Below are 23546 nucleotides of genomic sequence, written 5' to 3' on the forward strand. Positions count from 1 at the left end.
CGGGAGTCAAGGAGTTGAACAGGCAACCTTGTGGTTGAGAGCCCACTGGCCCATGTGGGAATCGAACCGGCAGCCTTTGGCATTAAGAGCACAGAGCTCCAACCGCCTGAGCCACCGAGCCGGCCCCCAGCAACCCTATCTTTTGATTGGAGCATTTATACCATTTACATTGAAGGTGGTTACTGATGGATATGTAGTTATTGCTACTTTATTACTCATAATTTTATTTTATTTTTTTGTCTTAAAGAAGTCCCTCTAACATTCTTCGAAATATTGGTTTGGTGGTGATGTACTTCTTTAGCTTTTTCTTGTCTGGGAAGCTCTTTTTTTGTTGTTGTTGTTTTTGCAGTGGTTAATGCCTTTTATTTTTTATTTTTTTCATTTTTATGTGGGGAGAATTCCAAACTTTTATTTGCTGAAGACCTCAAGTTCATCAAAGCTGTAGGTAGTGCATCTGGCAATTTCATGCATTTCCAATATTTACTTTTCTTTCTTCTTTTTATTACTTTCAGGTGTACAAAGCAATGTAATAGTTAGACATTTATCATTTATATCCCTCACAAAGTGATAACACACCTCCTCCAATCTACTACCCCCGTGACATCACAGACAGCCATTACATTTCCACTGTCTCTATTCCTAATGCTGTACTCCACTTCTTGTGTGTGTGTGTGTGTGTGTGTGTGTGTGTGTGTATATATATATATATATATATATATATATATATATATATATATAATTATAGTTGACATTCATTATTGTTCAGCTTCAGCTTCAGGTGTACAGTGCAGGGATCAGGCATCTACACCATCCCCGAAGTGGTCTTCCTAATAAGACAAGTGTCCATCGGATACCCTACAAAATCCTCAAAACATTATTGATTATATTTCCCAAACTTACTTTCGTATCCCCATGATAATCTGTGGTTACCGATTATGCTCTCTAATCCCCTCACCTTCCCCTTTATCCCCACCTTCCCCTCCCATCTAGCAACCCTCAGTTTTTCTTCTATATCTCTGGGGCTGTTTCTGATAAGTTCGTTCATTTATTGTTTTCTTTAGGGTCCACAGATAAGTGAGATCATAAGGTATTTGTCTTTCTCTGTCTGACTTATTTCACTTAGCATAATGTTCTCTAGGTCCACCCAGCTTTGGCTATTTAGGTTCTTTTGTGGTTCCATACAAATCTGATGATTTTTCTTTCTGTTTCTTTAAAAACAATGCCATTGGGATTTTGATGAGGATTGCATTAAATCTGTATATTGCTTTGTGTAATATGGGCATTCTAACTATGTTGATTCTTTCAATCCATGAACATGGAATGTCTTTCCATCTCTTTGTGCCTTCTTCAATTTCTTTTTAAAATGTTTCATAGTTTTTAGCATATAGGTCTTTCACATCCTTGGTTAAGTTGATTCCTAGGTATTTTATTCTTTTTGTTGCAATTGCAAAAGGGATTTTTTAAATTTCTTTTTCTGAGATTTCATTGTTAGTATATAGGAATGCAATGGACTTTTGTACTTTTCATAGCCGGCAACTTTACTGTATTCATTGATTTTTTTTTTAATAGCTTTTTGGTGGAGTCTTTAGGGTTTTCTATATATAGCCTCATGTCATCTGCAAAGAGTGACAATGTAACTGCTTTATTCCCAATTTAGATGTCTTTTATTTCTTTGTCTTGCCTGATTGTTCTGATGAGGACTTCCAACAGTATGTTGAAAAGCAGACGAGATAGGGGAGAGCCCTGTCGTGTTCCCGAATGTAGAGTAAAGGGCTTCAGTTTTTCACCATTTATTATGATATTAGGTGAGGTTTTGTCACGTGTGGCCTTTATTATGTTGATGTATTTTCCTTCCATATCTATGTTATTAAGTGTTTTAATCATAAATGGACGTATTTTATCACATGCTTTTTCTGCATCTATTGATATAATCGTATGATTTTTGTCCTTTATTTTGTTTACGTAGTGTATTACATTGATTGATTTGTGTATGTTGAACCATCATTGTGCCCCTGGGATGAACTGCACTGGGTCGTGGTGCAGTTCTTTCTTTTTTCCCCTCTTCTTCCACCTCCCCCTGACTCTAGTTCAAGCCGTTGTTTCTCAGTCTAGTTGTGTAGGACACAGCTCCCTGGCCCATGCAGGTATTATGAGCTTTGCTCTTCCCCCTAGCTGAGGCAGTGGGTCACCAGTCATCAGTCCGCTTTTCCCAGCAGCTCTTGGCAGCTCTCACCGGCTGCCAGCCACTCACGCTTGGCCACTTGCCGCACATGGCAGCACAGGGCCGCCCACGGCAGCTCACGTTGGCTGCCGGCCACTCACTCTGGCTGCCGGCCACTCACATTGGCCACCGGCTGCTCATGACAGCACATGGTAGCCTGCAGCAGTGCTCAGAAGCCCACAGCAGCAAAAGGCAGCACTCAGCGGCCCATGGCAGCTCATGCCAACCTCTGGCTGCTCACAGCAGCCCAGCTCCAGGAAGAGCTGTTGTTCACAATCTTAGCTGTAGAGGGTACAGCTCACTGGACCATCTGAGAATTGAACTGGCGACCTTGGCGTTAAGAGCACGGCACTCCCACCACCTGAGACACCGGGCTGGCCTATATAATCTTTTTAATGCTTTGCTGCATTCAGTTTGCTAGAATTTTGTTTAGGATTTTTGCATCTGTATTCAAAACAGATACTGTCCTGTAATTTTCTTTTTCTGTGTTATCTGTCCCAGGTTTTGGTATTAGGGTAATGTTTGCTTCAAAAAACGAGTTAGGGAATATTGTCTCTTTTTCAGTTTTTTGGAAGAGTTTGAGTAGGACAGGTATTAGATCCTCTTTGAAAGTTAGGTAGAGTTCACTAGTGAAGCCATCTGGTTCTGGACTTTTGCTTTTGGGAAGGTTTCAGATGACTGATTCAATTTCCTTACTGGTTATCAGTCCATTTAGATTTTCCAATTCTTCATGATTCAGCCTAGGAAGGCTATATGTTTCTAAGAAGTTTTCTGTTTCTTTTAGGTTATTGAATGTGGTGGCATATAGTCCTTCATAGTATTCTTGGGTGATCCTTTGTATTTCTGTGGCATTTATGATAACTTCTCTTTCATTTCTGATTTTGTTTATATGTGTCTTTTCTCTTTTTATCTTAGTGAGTCTAGGCAAGGGTTTGTCAATTTTTTTAATCTTTTCAAATAAGCAGCTCTTTGTCACGTTAATTTTTTCTATTGTCCATTTGTTTTCTTTTTTATTTAGTTCTCCAATTTTCATTTTTTCCTTCCTTCTGCTGACGTTGGGTTTCATTTGTTCTTCTTTTTCTATTTCTTTAAGGTGTAATGTGAGGTTATTTACCAGGGATTTTTCTTGTTTCTTGAGATAAGCCTGACATCACATAAATTTCCCTCTTAATACTGCTTTCGCTGCATCCCAAAAATTTTGGTAGGATGTGTTTTCATTCTCATTTGTTTCTATGTATCTTTTGATCTCTCCTCATTTTTTCTTTGACCCCGGTCGTTCTTTAAAAGTATGTTGTTTAATTTCCATGTATTTGTGGGTTTTCCTGCTTTCTTTTTGCAGTTGATATCAAATTTCAATGCCTTGTGATCAGAGAATATGCTTAGTATAATTTCAGTCTTCTTAAATTTGCTGAGGCTAGTTTTATGTCCCAATATGTGGTCTATCCTTGAGAATGTTCCATGTACACTAGAAAATAATGTATTGTGTGATATTCTTGGATGAAGTTCTGTATAAATGTCAATTATGTCCATTTCATCTAATGTGTCATTTAGGGCTGCTATCGCCTTATTTATTTTCTGTTTGGATGATTTATCCATAGCTGTCAATGATGTATTTCGCTCCCCTAGTATAATTGTGTTTTGGTCAAGTTCTCCCTTTAGTTCTGTTAGAAGTTGCTTTGCATATTTCGGTGCTCCCCGATTGGGGGCATAGATATTTTTATTTTATTTCTTTTATTGGGGAATATTCGGGAACAGTGTGTTTCTCCAGGGACCATCAGCTCCAAGTTGTTGTCCTTCAGTGTAGTTGTGGAGGGCGCAGCTGAGATGGAAGTCCAGTCACAGTTTTCAATCTTAGTTGCAGGGGACACAGCCCACTATCCCATGTGGGAATTGAACCAGCAACCTTGTTGTTGAAAGCTCACACTCTAAGCAACTGTGCCATCTGGCTGCCCTTCTGGCAGCTCAGCCGCAGCTTGTTGCCTTCTGTCTAGTTGTGGAGGACATAGCTCACTGGCCCATGTGGGAATAGAACTGGCAACCCTCTTGTTTAGAGCTCGTGCTCTAAGGAACTGAGCCATCCGGCTGCCCCAGGGGAATCAATGTTCATGACTCTTATGTCTTCTTGTTTTATAGTCCCCTTCACTATTATGAAAAGTCCATCTTTGTCTCTTGTTACCGTTTTTATCCTGAAGTGTGTTTCATCTGATGTCAGTAGGGATATACCTGCTTTTCTCTGGATACCATTTGCATGGAGTGTCAATTTCTACCCTTTCACTTTGAGGCTATATTTTAGTTTGTAGTTGTTATGTGTCTCCTGGAGGCAGCATATGGTTGGGTTTAGTTTTTTGATCCAATCTGTTATTCTATGTGTTTTTATTGGTGAGTTCAGTCCATTTATATTTAGGGTGATTATTGGTATAGGAGGTTTTCCTATCATTCTATCTTTGGTTTTCTGTTAGGAATGTTTCTCCATTGTTTCTTTGCCTTTTTCTTGTTGTCTATTATTTCAGTGTGGTGGTATTCTATGATTTTGCCCCCGTTTCTTCTTTTATTATTTTATGTATTTCAGTTCTGGATTTTTTTGAGTGGTTACCATTAAGTTTATATGAAAGAAATTTTCATATTTAGAGTATTCCATTTTCTTCTGCATGCTTACTTTCTCCATTTCCTTATGCTAGTTTGGACCTTTACTTTCTCGTCTTATATGTTTTTGTTGTCACAAATTATCCCTATTTATGCTGCTTGAATAGCCTCCTTCATTATTTCTTGTTGCACAGGTCATGTGTTAGAAAATTCCCTCTGCTTCTGTACGTCTGGAGATATCTTTATTCCTTCTTCATATCTAAAGGATATCTTTACTGGATATATTATACTCGGCTCATAATTTGTCTCTTTCAATAGATTGAATATTTGGTTCCACTCCCTCCTGGCTTGTAGAGTTTCCGCTGAAAAATCTGATGATTATATAATGGATTTTCCGTTGCAGGTTACAGTCTTCTTTTCCCTGGCTGCCTTGAGAATTCTTTCTTTGTCGTTAATTTTTGACAGCTTCAATACAATGTGCCTTGGAGAAGGCCTGTTGGTGTTGAGGTAATTAGGTGTTCTGTTTCCTTTTTGGATTCGAGGATCCAGTTTTTTACACAACTTTGGGAAGTTCTCATCAACTATTTGTATATATTCTGTTCCCTTCTCCCTTCTCCTGCTGGTATGCCCATTATTCTTATATTGCTCTTTCTGATGGAGTCAGAAAATTATTGTAGAATTCTTCTATTTCTTTGAACTGTCTAGTCTCTGTATTCTTCCATCCATGTCATTTCTAGATTTCTATCTTCGATGTCACTGATTCTTTCCTCCATCTGGTCAACTCTATTTCCTAAGCTGGTTATTTCATTCCTCATTTCTTTTCTTGAGTTCTTAATCTCCAGAAAATCGATTTGGTTCTTGTTTAGAATTTCAATCTCTTTGGTTAAATGTTCATTTTGTTCTTTGGTTGTGTTTCTGAATTCATTAAACTGCCTTTTGTGTTTTCTTGCATCTTGTTGAATTTTTTCAGAACTGCAATCTTGAATTCTCTGTCATTTAAGTCACATATTTCCATAACTTTAAGTTCATTTTTTGGAGACTTTTCATTTACTTTCTGAGCTGCTTTGTTACCTTGGTTATTCATGGTAATTAGTGAATTGTTATTTGTCTTCCTAGGCCTCTACAGGAGTGGGTCCTGCAACGGGTTGTTAGGAAGAGGTCTTTCCTTTGTTTTCCAATAGGTGTTGGTAAACGCTTTATTTTCTTTCTAACTGCAGCCTTTAAGTCTTTCTCATGCTGTAGTGTTATATTTTCTCTGCACTGTTCTGGCTTCTCACACAATGGGGGGATTCCCTGGAAGGTGGGCTTCTGCTCTGTGAGCAGGTTGCATGGATCTCAGGACACCCCCTCCATTGGCAGTTGTGGAAAGCTTCTGGAGTTCCAAAGCTCTTCTTGCACAAGATTCAGGGCCTGTGTGTTTCAGCAGCTGTTTACTCCTGCATGGATCCGCCCAGATAAGTGGGAACAGGGGCAGGGTGTGGTTTGAGAGGTGGCCCAGAACAATGACAGTAAGCACCAGCACAGCCTGTCCTGCACCCAAGGCTCCGTCCCCTTAGCTGGAACTAGTTGTGTTTCGAGTCCATGGCTTTGGGCCGCATTTCTCAGAATTGCAAATTGTATTCTCTTCTTTTCATCTGACCCTGCTACAGTTCCACTTCTAACACTTGCAGAGAGGGGTTGAGATTAGTTCTGGGAGGATCGGGAGGAGTCGGCTAGGCTCCGTGCCTATGTCTTCTGTCCTCTGCTTGGCAGTGAGGGCTTAAACCACTGTTTTCATCCTTCTTCCCTCGGTCTTTGCTCTGAGGTCTCTGCTGTGAGTGTTGGGTTCAGTTGTATTATATGCTGAACCCTCAAGCGGGACTGTGGCCCATAATGGGAGTGGTAGCAGTCCGAGTTCTTCCCACTCCCGTGGCTGCGGTAGCTCTGCAGTGCAGGGGGCTTGGATCTCTGAGCTTCGTCTGCATTCTGCCCCTGTACAGTCTGGGTCTCTGCACTTCCCCTTTCCCAACTCCCCTGCTTGCCTTATTTGCTCACCTTTAGATGAGTTCAGTTGCGCATCTCTTAGTCTTGCCTGTCTGCTGCACATGGAGTCCTTTGTGGAATAATAGTTGTTCAATTTGTTATAAATTCCAGAGGAGATTTCAAGAGGTTCACCTCACATTGCAATTTCTGTGACGTCTCAGTGTTTACATGGTTATGAATATAGATACTCACTTCTGTGCTAAGCATGTATACTAAAGTTTTATTTTCCTTTATTGTAGTTTTTTTTTCCATTTTATATCATGGAAAATAGCAAACATATTAAAGTAGAGAAGGGTATAACAAATCACATGTATCCATTACCCAGCTTCAACAACTATCAATATGTGTCCAGTCTTATTTTATCTATTCTCAATACCAATAGTAGTACTGAAAAATGATTACTGAAAAGAGCTCAGGATTTCTGTCCAGTTCTTTTTGTGAAATTATTGGGCCTTTTGAAATAATTCTTCTCTTTGTAGGTCAGCCAATAATTTGATACTTGATACACAGCTATTTTTTTTTTCATTTTGCTTGCTTTCAAATTTTAGGGATTGATCTTTTTTCTGTTTCATTTGATTAAATTTTGTTTTAAAATTTTGTAAAATATTTACGTGGTCAAATCTACAGAATAACAGTACATTTAGAGAGATCTAGCTTTCCCCTCTGTTCCCTCTAGCCAGTTTCCTCCCTCCTCCTGTAGCTAACAATTTTTATCCATTTTTGCTTATTTTAATACTTGATAAAATATTTGTACCCCCCTTTTATTAGCTAAAAGTTAGTTTAATATGGGCACTGTTCTGCACCTTTTTTATTCATATAATAGTATACTTCATTTTTTTATAGTGGCATAGTATGACGGATTTTACAACTTTTTTATTTTAATTGGCATGAATAATTACCTCATTTTTCCATTGGCTTAGTTTTCTGTAAACCTTATGCTAATTTTTTCCAGGTGCTCTAAGAGCTCTGTCAAACATTCATCAATATTCTCCATGATTCTCCTGAAACTAATAAAAAAATACAAAAAAAGGAGATAAAAGATGACAAGGACAAACTACCCTATTTTGCTGTATAGAATGTGAACTTTTTGCCCAAATTTGTGAAGAAAAAACAAGGGTGTGCATTATACATCGGTAGTACTAATTCCGTATCTATATAAATGTTTTTAATTCTTTTATTTATGCTTATGACTTAAAAGTGTAATGATAAATAAATAAATGCTGAAATTCCTTTATAGTACAAAAAACAAGTACCTAAATACAAACAAATAAAAATTTGAATTAAAAAATTAAAATGGGGGGTTGGTTGGTTCAGTGGTTAGAGCATAGTGCTCATAACACGAAGGTTGCCAGTTCAATTCCCACATGGGCCAGTGAGCTGCACCCTTCACAAATACATTGAAAACAATGGAGGGGTGGTATCTCATTTTGGTTTTTATTTGCATTTCTCTGATGGTTAGTGAGGTTGAGCATTTCTTCATATGTCTGTTTGCCATCTGTATGTCCGTTTTAGGAAAATGTCTCTTCATGTCCTCTGCCCATTTTTTAATTGGGTTGTTTGTTTTTTTGGAGTTGAGTGAGTTTTTTATAAATTTGGGATATTAACCCCTTATCAGATATATCATTGGAAAATATCTTTTCCCATTCAGTAGGATCCCTTTTTGTTTTATTGATGGTTTCCTTTGCTGTGAAAAAACTTTTTAGTTTGATGTAATCCCACATGTTTATTTTTTCTCTTCCCTCGTGCGAGGGGATATATCAGTAAAAATCTTACTCTGGGTAATGTCTGTGAAGTTTCTTCCTATATTTTCTTCTAGGTATTTTATGGTTTCAGATCCTATATTTAAGTCTTTAAGCCATTTTGAATTTTTTTTTGTATATGGTGTAAGGAGGTGGTCCAGCTTCATTTTTTTGCATGTGTCTGTCCAGGTTTCCCAGCACCATTTATTGAATAGACTGTCTTTACCCCATCGTACATTCTTGCTTCCATTGTCGTAGATTAAATGGCCATATAGGCATGGATTTATTTCTGGACTCTCTATTCTGTTCCATTGATCTATGTGTCTGTTTTTATGCCAGTACCATGCTGTTTTGATTACTGTAGCCTTGTGGTATAATTTGATGTCAGGTATTGTTATACCTACCACTTTGTTCTTATTTCTGAAGATTGCTGAGGCTATCTGGGGTCTTTTATGGTCCCATATAAATTTTAGGATTATACGTTCTATTTCTATGAAAAACATCATCGGTAGTGTGTACTTCCAGGACTAATTTTTTTCCAAGTCAGGTTGTTGTCTTTTCAATCTTAGTTGTGGACGTTGCCGTTCAGCTTCAAGTTGTTGTCCTTTCGGTATTATTTGTTGAGGGCGCAGCTCAGCTCCAGGTGCAGTTGCCATTGCTAGTTGCAGGGGACGCAGCCCACAATCCCTTGAGGGAGTCAAACCAGCAACCTTGTGGTTGAGAGGATGCGCTCCAACCAACTGGGCCATCTGGGAGCTCAGCGACAGCTCAAGCTCAAGATGCGATGTTCAATTTTAGTTTCAGGGGGCACTGCCCACCATCCCTTGTGGGACTCGAGGAATTGAACTGGCAACCTTGTGGTTGAGAGCCCACTGGCCCATGTGGGAATCGAACCGGCAGCCTTTGGAGTTAGGAGCATGGAGCTCTAACCATCTGAGCCACCGGGCTGGCCCCCATATCATATTCTTATAATAAAGTAATCTGGAGAAAGAAAATGTCATTTAGAAAATCATAAGGAAGAGAAAATACTTTTACAGTACTGTACATATTTATTGAAAAAAATCTACATACAAGTGGACCCTGCAGTTCATACTGTGTTGTTCAAGGGTCAACTGTGTATACAATTTTTTGAAAAGTTGCTACAAAAAGGAGGAGGGAAGAGAACAGTGGCTGGTGGGGAAAGTGGGGTCAAGAAGGTTCCCTTTTTTACATAAATTTATTTTCAATTACAGTTGATATGCAATATTATAGTAGTTTCAGGTGTACAATATAGTGATTAGACATTTATATAACTTATGAAATGATCCCCTGATAAGTCTAGGAACCATTTGATACCATACATAGTTATTACAATATTATTGACTATATTCCCCATGCTGCACTTTACATCCCCATGACTTTTTATAACTGGCAATTTGTACTTCTTAATCCTTTTACTTTTTCACCCAGCTTCTTTCTTTTTAAATATGGGAGGGTAAGAACATGCTTGTATATTGATGGGACAGATCCAGCAATGAGGGAGAAAAACGATGATGCAGGAAGAAAGAGAGAAGGGAGAATTGGTGGAGCAACGAGCTTAAAAAAGCTTATATATTTTTTATTCCTTTATTTCATTTTGTTAGGATTTTTGCAAGAAATATTCTGTTATTTTTAACCAGAAGGCCCCTTCACTCCTTTTTTTAAAGTTTATTTTTATTGAGATATAATTGGCATATAATACTGTGTAATTTTAAATTGTACAGTGTGTTGATTTGGTACATTTATATGTTGTAATCTGATCACAGGCCACCTCACTCTTAATACTTAGGCATTTCTATATAAGAATAAGAATTTCAGTCTCTGTTTAATAAATGAAGAAACCAAGGCCTGAGCTCATACAATGGAGAAGCTATATTTCATTTTCATTCATTACCCATTACCTTCTAGGTCAGACTCACTTTTTCAATTTCCCATCCTTCCAGGTCCTCAGTGACATTTGAATCTTGCTTCCAAAACAACATTCCTTGTCAACAAGCTAATAAACAAGAGTTGAACCAGTCTTTCTTTAAATCACCCACCTCAAAGTTTGAAAAATGTATTCAGTATTTTGCAGCAGTTAAGCATATCTTATATTGCATTTATGTGAAATTATACCTAAAGTGACCAAGTCCAGCCTTAATTGATTTTACCCTCTCAGGCAACCCTGTGTTTTGGTATGACTTCCCCTTCCATGCATAATTTCAGTATTGTTTGAAAACTATAGTGGACCTAGAACACATGTATTATGAAAACTAATGGATCTAGTAAATCAGACAGTGTGTCCTGTGTGGTAACAACAAGCTTGTGTTTGAAAAGTTTGGCTTGAAGGATTTTTGAGATCTCAACAACAAAATTAGGATTGCATTTGACTTGTATTCATCAGGAGGAAATGAAGGAGCCAACTAAATTACGGTGTAGTTGGCACCTGGTTATATGAAGAATTTTTTTAAAATGACGGTCTTACATCAGGAATTGATAAGTAAGAATGAAATCATAGCAGCTTAGTAGTATGTTAGGAATTGCTGCCAGAAGAAATTAACATAAATGGAAGATTATTTTATTTCATACTATATATAGAATAACCTGAGATTCTACGTACAAATAAAATACCTGTCTGGTTCATTCATTCACACCTTCTTTCAGTAATCATTATTGAGCAACTATTATGTGCCAGACTAAGGGTGCAACTCTAAGCCTTCATGGAGCTTACTGTTTGGAATACAATGGATAATAACCCTCTGTAAGGTCAAAGGGTAGGGATCATGTTTCTTATCTCACTATATTAGTTTGCTAGGGCTGCCATAACAAAATACTACAGACTAGGTGGCTAAAACAACAGAAATTTATTTTTCTCAGCGTTCTAAAGGCTAGATGTCCAAGATCAAGATGTTGGCAACTTGGTTTCTTCTGAGGCCTCTCTCCTTGGCTTATAGATGACCATCTTCTCGTTGTGTCTTCACATGATGTTTTCTCTGTGTGTGCATCTTGGTGTCTCTTTGTGTGACCAAATTTCTTTTTCTTATGAGGACATTAGTCAGATTGGATTGGGGGGGGGCCTCACTTTAACTTAATCATCTCTTCAAAGACCTTATCTCCAAATACAGTCACATTCTGAGGTACTTAAACATAGGAATTTTGGAAGGGGTTACAATTCAGCAGTGACAGTCATCCAGCATGAATAATCAGCTGTGGAACTTGTAAGTTTTGCTTGTGCAATAGTACTGTTCTCTTCCTAATACTACGAAGTACTCCTTCAACAGTCCCCAGTGGAAACCCGCCTTCTGTTTCATGAAGGTGGACACTGGCGTGAGCTCACAGTCTGCACCAGTAGCCAAGGGCACACAGTAGCCATCATCACTTTCCACCTTCAGGAATTAAGGCAGGATGATAAGGGGCAGCTTCTGTAGTAATTCTTACTGTTACTATGCTGTAGTTGGTTTTGGGGAGTTTCAGTGCACATAGCAGAAACTGCACATCCACAGAACATCTGTGTGGCTCAGGAATTGGTCTTGGGGGTGAGGAGGAAGAGATGGCTACTGTGTTTCCCCGGAAATAAGATCGGGTCTTACATTAATTTTTGTTCCAAAAGACGCATTAGGGCTTATGTTCAGGGGATGTCATCCTGAAAAATCATGCTAGGGCTTATTTTCCGGATAGGTCTTATTTTGGGGGAAACGCGGAAGGATATTCTTTAACAATGCTGCTGGCATTATCACACTGCAGAAACTGAGGCAAGGTAACCAAATTAATTATCATGTGAGTTCCCCTAAGGATTTTCACAAGAACTTTGCCCATTGAAATTAGTAGGTGCTCAACTGAATCAGAAAACCAATTTGATGGAGACTAGAATATAGTCAGAATTTTGTAACCCAAATAACATTTCATAACCCAAATAACCCATTTACGTTTACAATGCACTTAGAGCTTTTAAACATTCCCACATTAAAACATTCCTATACTTGTGTGATCATCTCCACCAACTTACAAAGTAGGCAAGAGAACGAAAAGTGCTCTCATCCTCATTGCACAGATGGGCAAATGAAGGCACAGAAGTACCCAAGTTTAAAAAGCCAGGAAGTAGCCAAGCTAGGGCTTGAACTCAGGTCATTGATCCCTGGCCTTTTAACTCTATAGTTCCAACATATTTTATTGTCATATATCCTTGTGTGTCAAGCTAATGGTTAGGTTCTCTGTAGTGATGTAAGAATTTTAAAATGTTCTGAACTCAAAGAAAGGATTTAGTTACCATGCTTACTCTCTTCATAGTACTTTTCTTTCTCCTAGCACTCATGTCCTCTGAAGTGGTGTTTGGGTGGGTGGTTAGGATGTTTGAAGTGGAGAAGTATGACGGGAATTGAAAGGTTGTTACTTCTTTGTGATGGGAGAAAAGCTTAGTTTAGCGCCTGTTTACAGCAAGAACAATTCACACTTTCTTTAGAGAACTAGGAAAGGGGCTCAGAGTAGAGAAAATGTGTGTCTCTTGCATAGGATTTGTCAAAAGCTGATAAGCAAAGCAGTGCTTCTACTGAGATGTAAAAATAGCTTTTTTGTCCTATAGAACATTGCTTTATGTTAAGTGTTATTTATAATAGGATTTGAGAAATGTGCCATCTTGTCTGACTACTGCAGTGCTGATTGTTATAGAGCTAGGAGAGAAAATATGTGAGATGAGTCTTTGCTTAACTCCTGATTTTGTGATCTGGGCAGGGGGATCTCTGTGTTCAGAGGAGACCGTAAAGGAATTTTTCACCAAAGGGCCAGGAGCAGTCTGTGACTTGACATCACTTTACTTCCAGGAAAGGTAAATCTGGGCAGCCAAACAGCAAGGAGACTGATGGCTTGCCATATTCTGGGTTGTGGGTGGGGGCAGTAGGGCTGCTGATCACAGAGGGTCTGGGTTAAGTGGTACTGGCCCTCATGACCAGCCAGGTCCAGGAACCCAGGTCACACTGTAGATAAGAGCGTGTCTGCATGTGCCTCTATCCCCTAAGAGGGGAACTCCTACTGAGTTCTCAGGGCCATGCCAAGGAGGCTGTGTCTCCTAGCTGAGACGCTGGAGCCTGCCCCTCCCACCAACACTAGAGGTAGACTAGTCTACCATTCCATTGCTTCCTTCTTTTGTTCTTTTCCAGCACCATGACCTGTTGCAGCCATCAGCAGTCCTTCTACCAGCTCCTATTTGGGGAACCCGACCTCTTTGAAGATCTCTTGAACTTGAAGATCCGTATCTCTCCAGATTCCTTTTTCCAGGTTAATACTGCTAGTGCAGAGATGCTGTATCGGACCATTGGGGATCTGAGTGGAGTCACCTCTAACACTATCTTCCTTGACATCTGCTGTGGGACTGGCAAGTGGCAGCCCAGGGCAGAATCTCCATGCTGCTTTGCTCCCATCCCCCTGGCACCGAGGTAGGGAGGTGGGAGTGGCACAGGCATAACCTCCTTGGTTGAAAACCCTAAAATACCCTCCTCTAGCCTCTCTTACCTCCCCAGGTGTGATCGGCCTCTTCCTGGCTCAGTATGCCTCCCAGGTGCTTGGTATTGAGGTGGTGAACCAGGCGACAGAGGACACCAGGAGGACTTCAGCCTTCAATGGCGCAGTGCTCACAGTTGAGGGAGAAATGAGGAGCTGCAGTTGTTTCTGTGCTGTGGGAGGGGTTATGTGGGAAAGGGGATCGACTGTGTCCATGCCCTGTGGGGAGGAAGGCAAGCTGTTCTGGAGTGGTCAGAAATGGGTCCTGAATGGCCTTCTGGAAGTGATCCCAGTAGCTAACCTTCTTTTCTATCCAGAAGCAGAGTCTGAAGGAAGGAACAGGTCCAGCTGATATGAAGAGAACTTAGCAAAACTTTGGATAATATAGAAGAGCCTCTTGACCTTACACTCATGAGGCATCTGTCATGCAGGGGACCCTGCTCGCTGCACCATTTGTCGTGCGGGGCGTCTGGCGGGGTGTAAGGTGGGGTCTCTTCTCCCGCTCCCCACATAAGAACGCAGGACGTGGTGAGGCCAAAAAGGAACACCCACGGAGCCATAGGTAGGGGAGTCATATCGCTATATTCTCGCCGGCGGCATCCGCCTCTCTGCAATCCGCTCTTGCTAGCCCCCATCTTTCTTTTTCTGCTAGCGTAGCCACAGCAGTTATATTAGTGGCCATTGGCTTACGGGTTACAGCTGACGGCCAACTAGCCACAGCTGATGGCCATCTGATCACAATTGATGGCCATTTACTACCTGAGCCAGCACCTTTCTATGTGAGGCCGAGAGCCTGGAAACTGCTTTTTGGAGCTTTGTCCCCACAGCATCATAACACAATACAATAGATTTCAGGCTATTTTTAGCAACAGAACCTTTTCTTTGAACAAAATCTTATCTCAGACTGCAATGTAGAAAACTGATCCCCCTTGTCCCCTCTATCTCTGCTCCATACAACTCCTGAGGCTCTGTGAAAACCTCCAATATAACAGAAAGAACTTGAATAAAAGTCAAGGTTCTCTTTTTGGTATAGGTACTTACGTGCTGTGTGAGTCACAAAGTTTTAAAATAACACTGTCTAGTCTCAAGCTGAAGACCTACTGAGGTATTGTAAGGGAAAGCACATTGTAAAAAACGAAGCAAGTCCAAAAGCATTTTTTTCATTGTTATTCAGAGGTATGCTAGATCCAAAGGAAAATGGCAGAGCCCTGGCTCATGTACATTTCTGTAAACTGGAAGCTCCCTGCCACTAAAGTTGGGCTTGAGTTTTGAGTTATGTCATGTGGGCCTCTTTTCTGCAGGCATCACCAACTGTGAGTTCTATGTTGGTCGATCAGAGAAGATTTTGCCACAGCTGCTAAAGTCAAAGGAAGATAAGCAGTTAATTGTTGCTGTGGTGAACCCAGGCTGGGCGGGACTGCGTAAGGATGAATAGCTTTCCTGCTACAGAACTCGTTGGGTGTTCCCATGATGTCTACCAGCTTTAGTCCCTCGTTCTCACACCATGCTAAGAGTGCTCCCAATGGGCTGGCTTTGAACCTGCTTTTCTGCAGTTCCTCACCAATCCTACATGCTGGCCAGTTGGGAGTTTGTGATAACCTTGACCATGATAGTTTAATTTTATCAATAGCGGTGTCTTTCTTCCTTCAAATTACCAGGTAGTTCAAGCCATTCAAAACTGCAGGGCCATCCGCACACTAGTGTTTTGTTTCCTGCAAACCCCTGTGAAACCACAAGGAACATCATCGAATATTTTAGAATAATTTCAGATTTACGGAAAAGTTGTAAAGATAAGTACACCCATTTTTCCACATTGTTATCCTCTCATATTACCGTGGTACACTTCAAGAATGTATCATTCTAAGAAGCTGTCATTCATACATTACTATGAACTAAACTCCATACGTTATTTGGATTGATGAAGTTATTACTAATCTAGAGAAACCTATCATGGCTTCTCAAATCAGGATCCTGAGTATTCTTCTTTTTAAAAAAGATTTTTATTAAAATACAGTTAACATACAATATTATATTAGTTTCAGAGGTACGCCATAGTTATTCAACATTTATATACCTAAAGAAGTGATCACCATGATAAGTCTAGCAACCATCTGAACACCACACCACGTTATCACAATATTATTGACTACATTCCCTATGCTGTATATTACATTGCCATGACTTATTTGTTTTATACTTGGAAATTTGGACCTCTTATTTTCCTTCACCTCTCTCCCCGTTTTTTAGTTTTCCAATTACAATTGACATTCAGTATTATTTGATATTAATTTCAGGTATACAACGTAGTGGTTAAACGTTTATATAATTTACAAAGTGATCCCCCTGACTAGACTAGTACTCACCTGGCACCATATATAGCTATTACCATATATTATTGACTCTTGTGGGGACAGAGTCCCAGAGAGCAGTTTCCAGGCTCTCGGCCTCACGTGGAAAGGTGCTGGCTTGGGTAGTACATGGCCGTCAGCTGTGGCTAGTTGGTTGTCATCTGTAACCCTTGAGCCATTGGCCACTAATATAACTGTCACGGCTGCATTGGGGAGTGGAGTCAAGGAGAGTCGTCGGTCGGTTGGCAGAAAAGTGGACAGCAGGTTGCACATCGTGTGAATCCAGCCTCCAGTGAGACCATAGTGGTATGACTCCCCTACCGATGGCTCCGTGGATGTTCCTTTTTGGCCTAGCCACATCCTGCGTTCTTTTGTAGGGAGCAGGAGCAGAGACCCTGTAGGCCGTCCCGCGTGACAAATGGCGCAGTGAACAGGGGTGGTGGCGGCTGAAACTCTCCGGAACGTACTGGAGCAGTTTATACATCTAAAAGCTCAGTTTCATAAGCAGGGTACAGTGCTGGCCACATCCTACCAAAGCATGGTGGAGCAGTTTGTGCGTGTGAGAGCTCAGCTTCGGGAGGCCCAGGAGGAGTTACACCAGGAATGGGAGGCGTGTTCTGCCTGGGAGACTCAAGCCTCCAAATGGCACACCACCTTCTTGGCCATGGAGGGTGTTGCCTTCATTTTGGTAGTCTGCTGCGGCCTTAGGCACCAAGGCTTGTGGACATCTTACACGGAGGGCTCCACCCACTCAGACCCCTGGCACAGTGAGCAAGATTCCGACCAGGTAGGAATGGAGTCTGACTCTGGGCAGGAGGACGTGTGGCTGCCACACAGTATGTGGTGCCCGGTAGCCACTGTTCTCAGGAGTTGGACCCCCAAGGAGGGGTGGGAGGATATGGACGGCTCTCTGGCCAGTGTGGAGAGGGCCCTGCAGGCTCTGGCTGAGCGGTTGCTGGAGGAGGAGAAGGCTACAGCCGGCCGCGTGGGCTGGATGTTCCTCACGGCCTTGAGTCTCAACACGGAAAATACGCTTAATGAAATGGCCCAGGTGCCGGACCAGGTGTCCTGGTTGGAAGCACTGGAAGCTCAGGTCCGCCTGTTGAAAGAGGGTCCCCACAGTGGAGATTCTGAGGCAGAGGCGGAGGAAGCGAGTGGAGACAATGTAGCTCCCAACCCCCAAGCCTGGCCAATCTTGAAGCAAAGGGTAAAACGTGAGCAACCTTTGGGCCCCGGGGACATTGCTGCTGGCAGCCCAGCTGTGACTGAGTTCACAACCCACTCCCCTTACACTCCCACTGAGTTGCAGGAGCTGGGCAGGCGGTGCCGACAGTGCCCTGGAAAGCCAGTCTTGGCTTGGCTACTACATTTATGGGATGAGGGAGCAGACAACATTCTCTGCTCCCCAGGTGAGATGGAAAAGCTAGCCTTTGTGACAGTGCATCCGTCCCTGCGACAAAGGTTACAGAACTGCCATAGGTTGGCCCAAAACCAGGGCAACCATTCTCTAATGGAGTGGCTCACTGCTGTGGTACGCACAGTATGGGGACAGGCTGACGAGCTGCCAGACACTGAGTCAATGGCAGTCATATACAAAACTTACGCAAATCATCCGTGAAATGGGTATGAGACATGCTATTTTCAACCCTAATATGCAGGGGCCAGATGACAAGCTTTTTACAGCCAGCATGAGAGATCTGGTTTTGGATACTGCACCTGCGAGTGCTTTTGGATCCTTGGTTGCCATTCTTACACCCTATGTGGGGCGACGGATCCATGAAGTTACAACTGCCATGGCCACCCTAGGGGATGTTGAAAGCCGGAGGCAAAGGAAGTTAAGACAGGAGGTCCGCGCAGTTGATACCTGGAAGCCCAAACCAAAGGTAAAGGGGCGAGGTCGCAGGCCTCAGAGAGTTACATGCGCACAGATGTGGCGTAATCTCATGGCAGCAGGGGTCGATCGGGAGAAAATAGACCGACAACCCAATGCACTCCTGCTGGAACTTTGCAAACAGTTGCGTCCGGAACAGCAATTCCAGAGAAGCCTAAAGGAGAAGTCTGGGAAAGTGCGACCCATGTCCCTCCAGGACTTCATGCAGCTGCTTGAGGCTGACTCCTTTCAGCTTGATTAGGGGTGGAGCCAAGGTACCCGGTCAGAGGGGACAAGCGGGGACTGGAGGCCCCACGTGGAACTGTCCATACATTGGTTCCCTTCTAATGTGCAGAGAGTTTTGGCCATAGTTGACAGAGGCGCAGAGTGCAGTCTTGTTTATGGGAACCCAGAACTGTTCCCCGGACCAGCAATCTGCATTGATGGCTATGGGGGAAAGACTGTGACTGTGAAAGCTGTTTCCTTACCACTGGGTATAGGAAGGCTTCCCCCTCGTACCTATAAGGTTTATGTCTCCCTTATTCCGGAGTATATTCTAGGGGTGGACGTGCTACATGGCCTCAGCTTACAGACGTCGGTAGGAGAGTTCTGTCTCTGGATCCGGGTTGTGAAAGCGGTGACACGCGGGCATGCTCACCACCCTCCTCAAGTGTTGCCACAGCCCTGGCGCGTGGTTACATTGCGACAGTATCACCTGCCAGGAGGGCAGGAGGAGATTGGTTGTACAATATTGGAATTGGAGAAGGCACATATTGTGAGGCCAAGGCACAGTCCCTTTAACTCCCCAGTATGGCCTGTCAAGAAGCCAGATGGGACCTGGCGAATGACTGTGGACTATAGGGAGTTAAATAAGGTGACGCCAGGGGTGGTGGCTGAGTGGCCACCGCAAGTGACTGTAGTATACAGAGGTCCTGATACCGGGATGATTTTGCGAGGAACCTATGTGCTCTCACTATGGCCTATTATGGGGTCCCCTGTTCTGTTACATGTTGAAACTATACAAGGGACCCCAAGCACTGCCATAAAGGTCTGGTACCACAAACCGGGAAAGGTGCCAGTGGCAGCGGCCCTTTTTTCCCAGGACAAAAAGCTAGCATGTATCCTCCCAGATGGGATTTGCCATTGTTGGTTCCTAAGACTACTGTTTATTTTCGTCCGTAGGTGCCAATAGGCTAATATGGCACAGGGATTCTCACTGAAGACGTTTGTTGCATAGATTTTGAGGCAAGACCCTGTAGAGGTGGAGTATGGGGACAGAGCCCCAGAGAGCAGTTTCCAGGCTCTTGGCCTCACGTGGAGGGGTGCTGTCTCGGGTAGTAGATGGCCATCAGCTGTGGCTAGTTGGCCGTCAGCTGTAACCCTTGAGCCATTGGCCACTAATATAACTGCCGCGGCTGCGTTGGGGAGTGGAGTCGAGGAGAGTCATCGGTTGGTTGGCAGAAAAGTAGACAGCAGGTCGCACGTCGTGTGAATCCAGCCTCTAGTGAGACTATAGTGGTATGACTCCCCTACCCATGGCTCCATGGGTGTTCCTTTTTGGCCTCACCATATCCTGCGTTCTCCTGTGGGGAGCGGGAGCAGAGACCCCACAGGCTGCCCCGCATGACAACTATATTCCCTATGCTTTACTTCACATACCCATGACTATTTTGTAATTACCAATTTGTACTTCTTAATTCCTTCACCTTTTTCACCCTGCCCCCAGATCCCCTCCAATCTATCACCCTGATAGATCTAGTACCCATCTGACATCATATAGTTATTACAATATTATTGACTATATTCCTTATGCTATATCCTACAACCCCATGACTACATTGTAACAAACAATTTGTACTTCTTAATCCCTTCCCCTTTTTCACCCACCCCCACAAATTCCCTCCCATCTGGCAACCATCGAAATGTTCTCTGTCTGAGTTTGTTTCTCTTTTGTTTATTTGTTTATTTTGTTCTTTAGATTCCACATATAAGTGAAATTACATTGCATATGGCTTTCTCTGTCTGACATACTTCACTTGGCACAATACCTTCCGGGTCCATCCACGCTGCCACAGATGGTAAGAACCATTTCCTTGCATGCCTGAGCAATATTGTACCACCTACTCTTTATCCACTCATCCATTGACGGACACCCAGGCTGCCTCCCCATCTTGGCTATTGTAAACAATACTGTAATGAACATATGGATGTACACGTACACTCAGAGTAGCATTTTTGGTTTCTTCAGATAAATACCCAGAAGTGGGATTGCTGGGTCCTTCTTTGTCTCTTGTTATAGCCTTTGTTTTAAAGTTTATTTTGCGTGGTATAAGTATTGCTACCCCAGGGTTTTTGTTTGTTTGTTTCCATTTTCATGAAATTTCTTTTTCCATCCCTTTACTTTCAGTCTGTATATGTCTTTCAATATGAAATAAGTCTCTTGTATGCAGCATATGTAAGGGTTTTTTATTTCTTATCCATTCAGCCCTCCTATGTCTTTTGATTGGAGCATTTAATCTATTTGCATTGAAAGTAATTGTTGATATGTAGCTATTGACATTTTACTATTCATAATTTTGATTTTTTTTGACACAACTTAATATTTATTCCATGGAGGACATCTCAGTCAGGATGTGTTTGTCTAATGGTGTGGAAGCTCATCCAATATCTGTGAAAGGATTATCTCTCTGTCTTAGTTTTTAATCTTTTTTTAAGTTGTCATCATTTTTTTTAAATAGTTGTTTTATTTTTCAATTAAAGTTGATATACAATAGTATATTAGTTTCAGATGTATAACAGTGATTAGACATTTGTATAATTTACGAAGTGATCACCCCAATAAATCTGGTACCCATCTGATACCATATATAGTTATTACAATATTAATGACTATATTCCTTATGCTATACCCTTCATCCCCATGACTATTTTGTAACTACCAATTTGCACTTCTTAATCCCTTCACCTTTTTCACCCTGCCCCTAGACATTCTCCCATCTTTTACCCCAACAAATTTAGTATCCCTCTGACACCATACATATTTATTGCAATATTATTGATTATATTCTTTATGCTACAACCAACATCCCCATAAGTACATATATATATATATAAAATTATACTTGGAAACCCCGTGGCCATCTTGTGGTTACCAACTGTTTTCTAATCCCCTCATCTTCCCCCTTATCCCCACCCCCCGCCACCTAACAACCCTCAGTTTTTCCTCTTTGTCTCCAAAACTGTTTCTGATTAGTTCATTCACTTATTCTCTTCTTTAGATTCCGCATATAAGTGAGATCATATGGTACTTGTGTTTCTCTTTCAGACTTATTTCACTTAACATAATGTTCTCTAGGTCCATTCATGTTGTTGCAAATGGTGAGATTTCTTTCTTCTTTATGGCTGAGTAATACTCCATTGTATAAATGTACCACAGTTTCTTCATCCAGTCATTTACTGATGGGCATTTCAGTTGTTTCCATGTCTTGGCTATTTTGTATAGTGCTGCAATAAGAGTGCATAAAGATTTTTGAATTGGAGTTTTGGGTTTCTCCAGATAGATACCTAGGAGTGGAATTGCTGGATCATAGGGTAGTTCCATTTTCAGATTTTTGAGATACCTCCATACTGTTTTCCATAGTGGCTACACCAATCTGCAATCCCACCAACAGTGCACAAGCATTCCCTTTTCTCCACATCTGCGCCAGCACTTGTTGTTTGTTGATTTATTGATGATAGCCATTTTGACTAGGGTAAGGTGGTATCTCATTGTGGTTTTCATTTGCATTTCTCTGATGGTTAGAGAGGTTGAGCATTTCTTCATGTGTCTGTTTGCCATCTGTATGTCCTTTTTAGAAAAATGTCTCCTCAAGTCCTCTGGCCATTTTTTAATTGGGTTGTTTGTTTTTTTGGAGTTGAGTTGAGTGAGTTTTTTTTATAGATTTGTGATATTAACCCTTTATCAGATATATCATTGGCAAATATCTTTTCCCATTCAGTAGGATCCCTTTTTGTTTATTGATGGTTCCCTTTGCTGTGAAAAAACTTTTTAGTTTGATGTAATCCCACATGTTTATTTTTTCTCTTACTTCCCTGGCTCGAGGGGATATATCAGTAAAAATCCTACTCCGGGTAATGTCTGTGAAGTTTCTTCCTATATTTTCTTCTAGGTATTTTATGGTTTCAGATCTTACATTTAAGTCTTTAAGCCATTTTGAATTTATTTTTGTATATGGTGTAAGGAGGTGGTCCAGCTTCATTTTCTTGCATGTGTCTGTCCAGGTTTCCCAACACCATTTATTGAATAGACTGTCTTTACCCCATCGTACATTCTTGCTTCCATTGTCGTAGATTAAATGGCCATATAGGCATGGATTTATTTTTGGACTCTCTATTCTGTTCCATTGATCTATGAGTCTGTTTTTATGCCAGTACCATGCTGTTTTGATTACTGTAATCTTGCAGTATAATTTGAAGTCAGGTATTGTTATACCTCCCACTTTGTTTTTATTTCTCAAGATTGCTGAGGCTATCAGGGGTCTTTCATGGTCCCATGTAAATTTTAGGATTATATGTTCTATTTCTGTGAAAAACGTCATTGGTAGTTTGATAGGAATTGAGTTGAATATGTATATTGCCTTAGGCAATATGGACATTTTAACTATGTTAATTCTTCCTATCCATGAACATGATATGTGTTTCCATCTATTTATATCTTCTTTCATTTCTTTCTTCAGTGTCTTATAATTTTCTGAGTACAGATCTTTTACTTCTTTGGTTAAATTTATTCCCAGGTATTTTATAGTCTTTAGAGCAATTGTAAATGGGATTTTTTAAAATTTCTCCTTCTGATGTTTTATTATTGGTATATACAAATGCAACTTATTTCTGAATATTAACTTTGTATCCTGCTACTTTACTAAATTCATCTATCGGCTCTAATAGTTTCTTGGTGGAGTCTTTAGGGTTCTCTATATATAGTATCATATCATCTGCATATAATGATAAATTTACTTTCTCCTTACCATTTGGATGCCTTTTATTTCTTTTTCTTGTCTGATTGCTGTGGCTAGAACTTCCACCGCTATGTTGAATAGAAATGGAGATCATGGGCAACCTTGCCTTGTTCCTGATCTTAGGGGAAATGGTTTTAGCTTTTCCCCATTGAGTATGATGTTAGCTGTGGGTTTGTCATATATGGCCTTAATTATGTTGAGATATGATCCCTCTATTCCCACTTTATTAAGGGTTTTTATCATAAATGGGGCCTGGAT

The 23546-nt window shown here is 41.2% G+C and overlaps 1 protein-coding gene across 1 annotated transcript in view; it reads left to right on the top strand.

Moving 5' to 3' along the window:
• TRMT2B (tRNA methyltransferase 2 homolog B) overlaps positions 1-23546 on the top strand; it is a gene marked incomplete at both ends in the record, with an annotated part of 64998 nt that overhangs the window by 27057 nt on the left and 14395 nt on the right. The window contains 8 exon segments of the mRNA XM_081043019.1: positions 11820-11967; positions 13291-13384; positions 13716-13930; positions 14076-14177; positions 15357-15476; positions 15706-15758; positions 15760-15776; positions 15778-15804. Of these exon segments, the coding sequence (XP_080899145.1) occupies positions 11820-11967; positions 13291-13384; positions 13716-13930; positions 14076-14177; positions 15357-15476; positions 15706-15758; positions 15760-15776; positions 15778-15804 (776 nt within the window).

Source organism: Rhinolophus hipposideros (genome assembly GCF_964194185.1).
Source record: "Rhinolophus hipposideros genome assembly, chromosome: X".
Taxonomy (NCBI): domain Eukaryota; kingdom Metazoa; phylum Chordata; class Mammalia; order Chiroptera; family Rhinolophidae; genus Rhinolophus; species Rhinolophus hipposideros.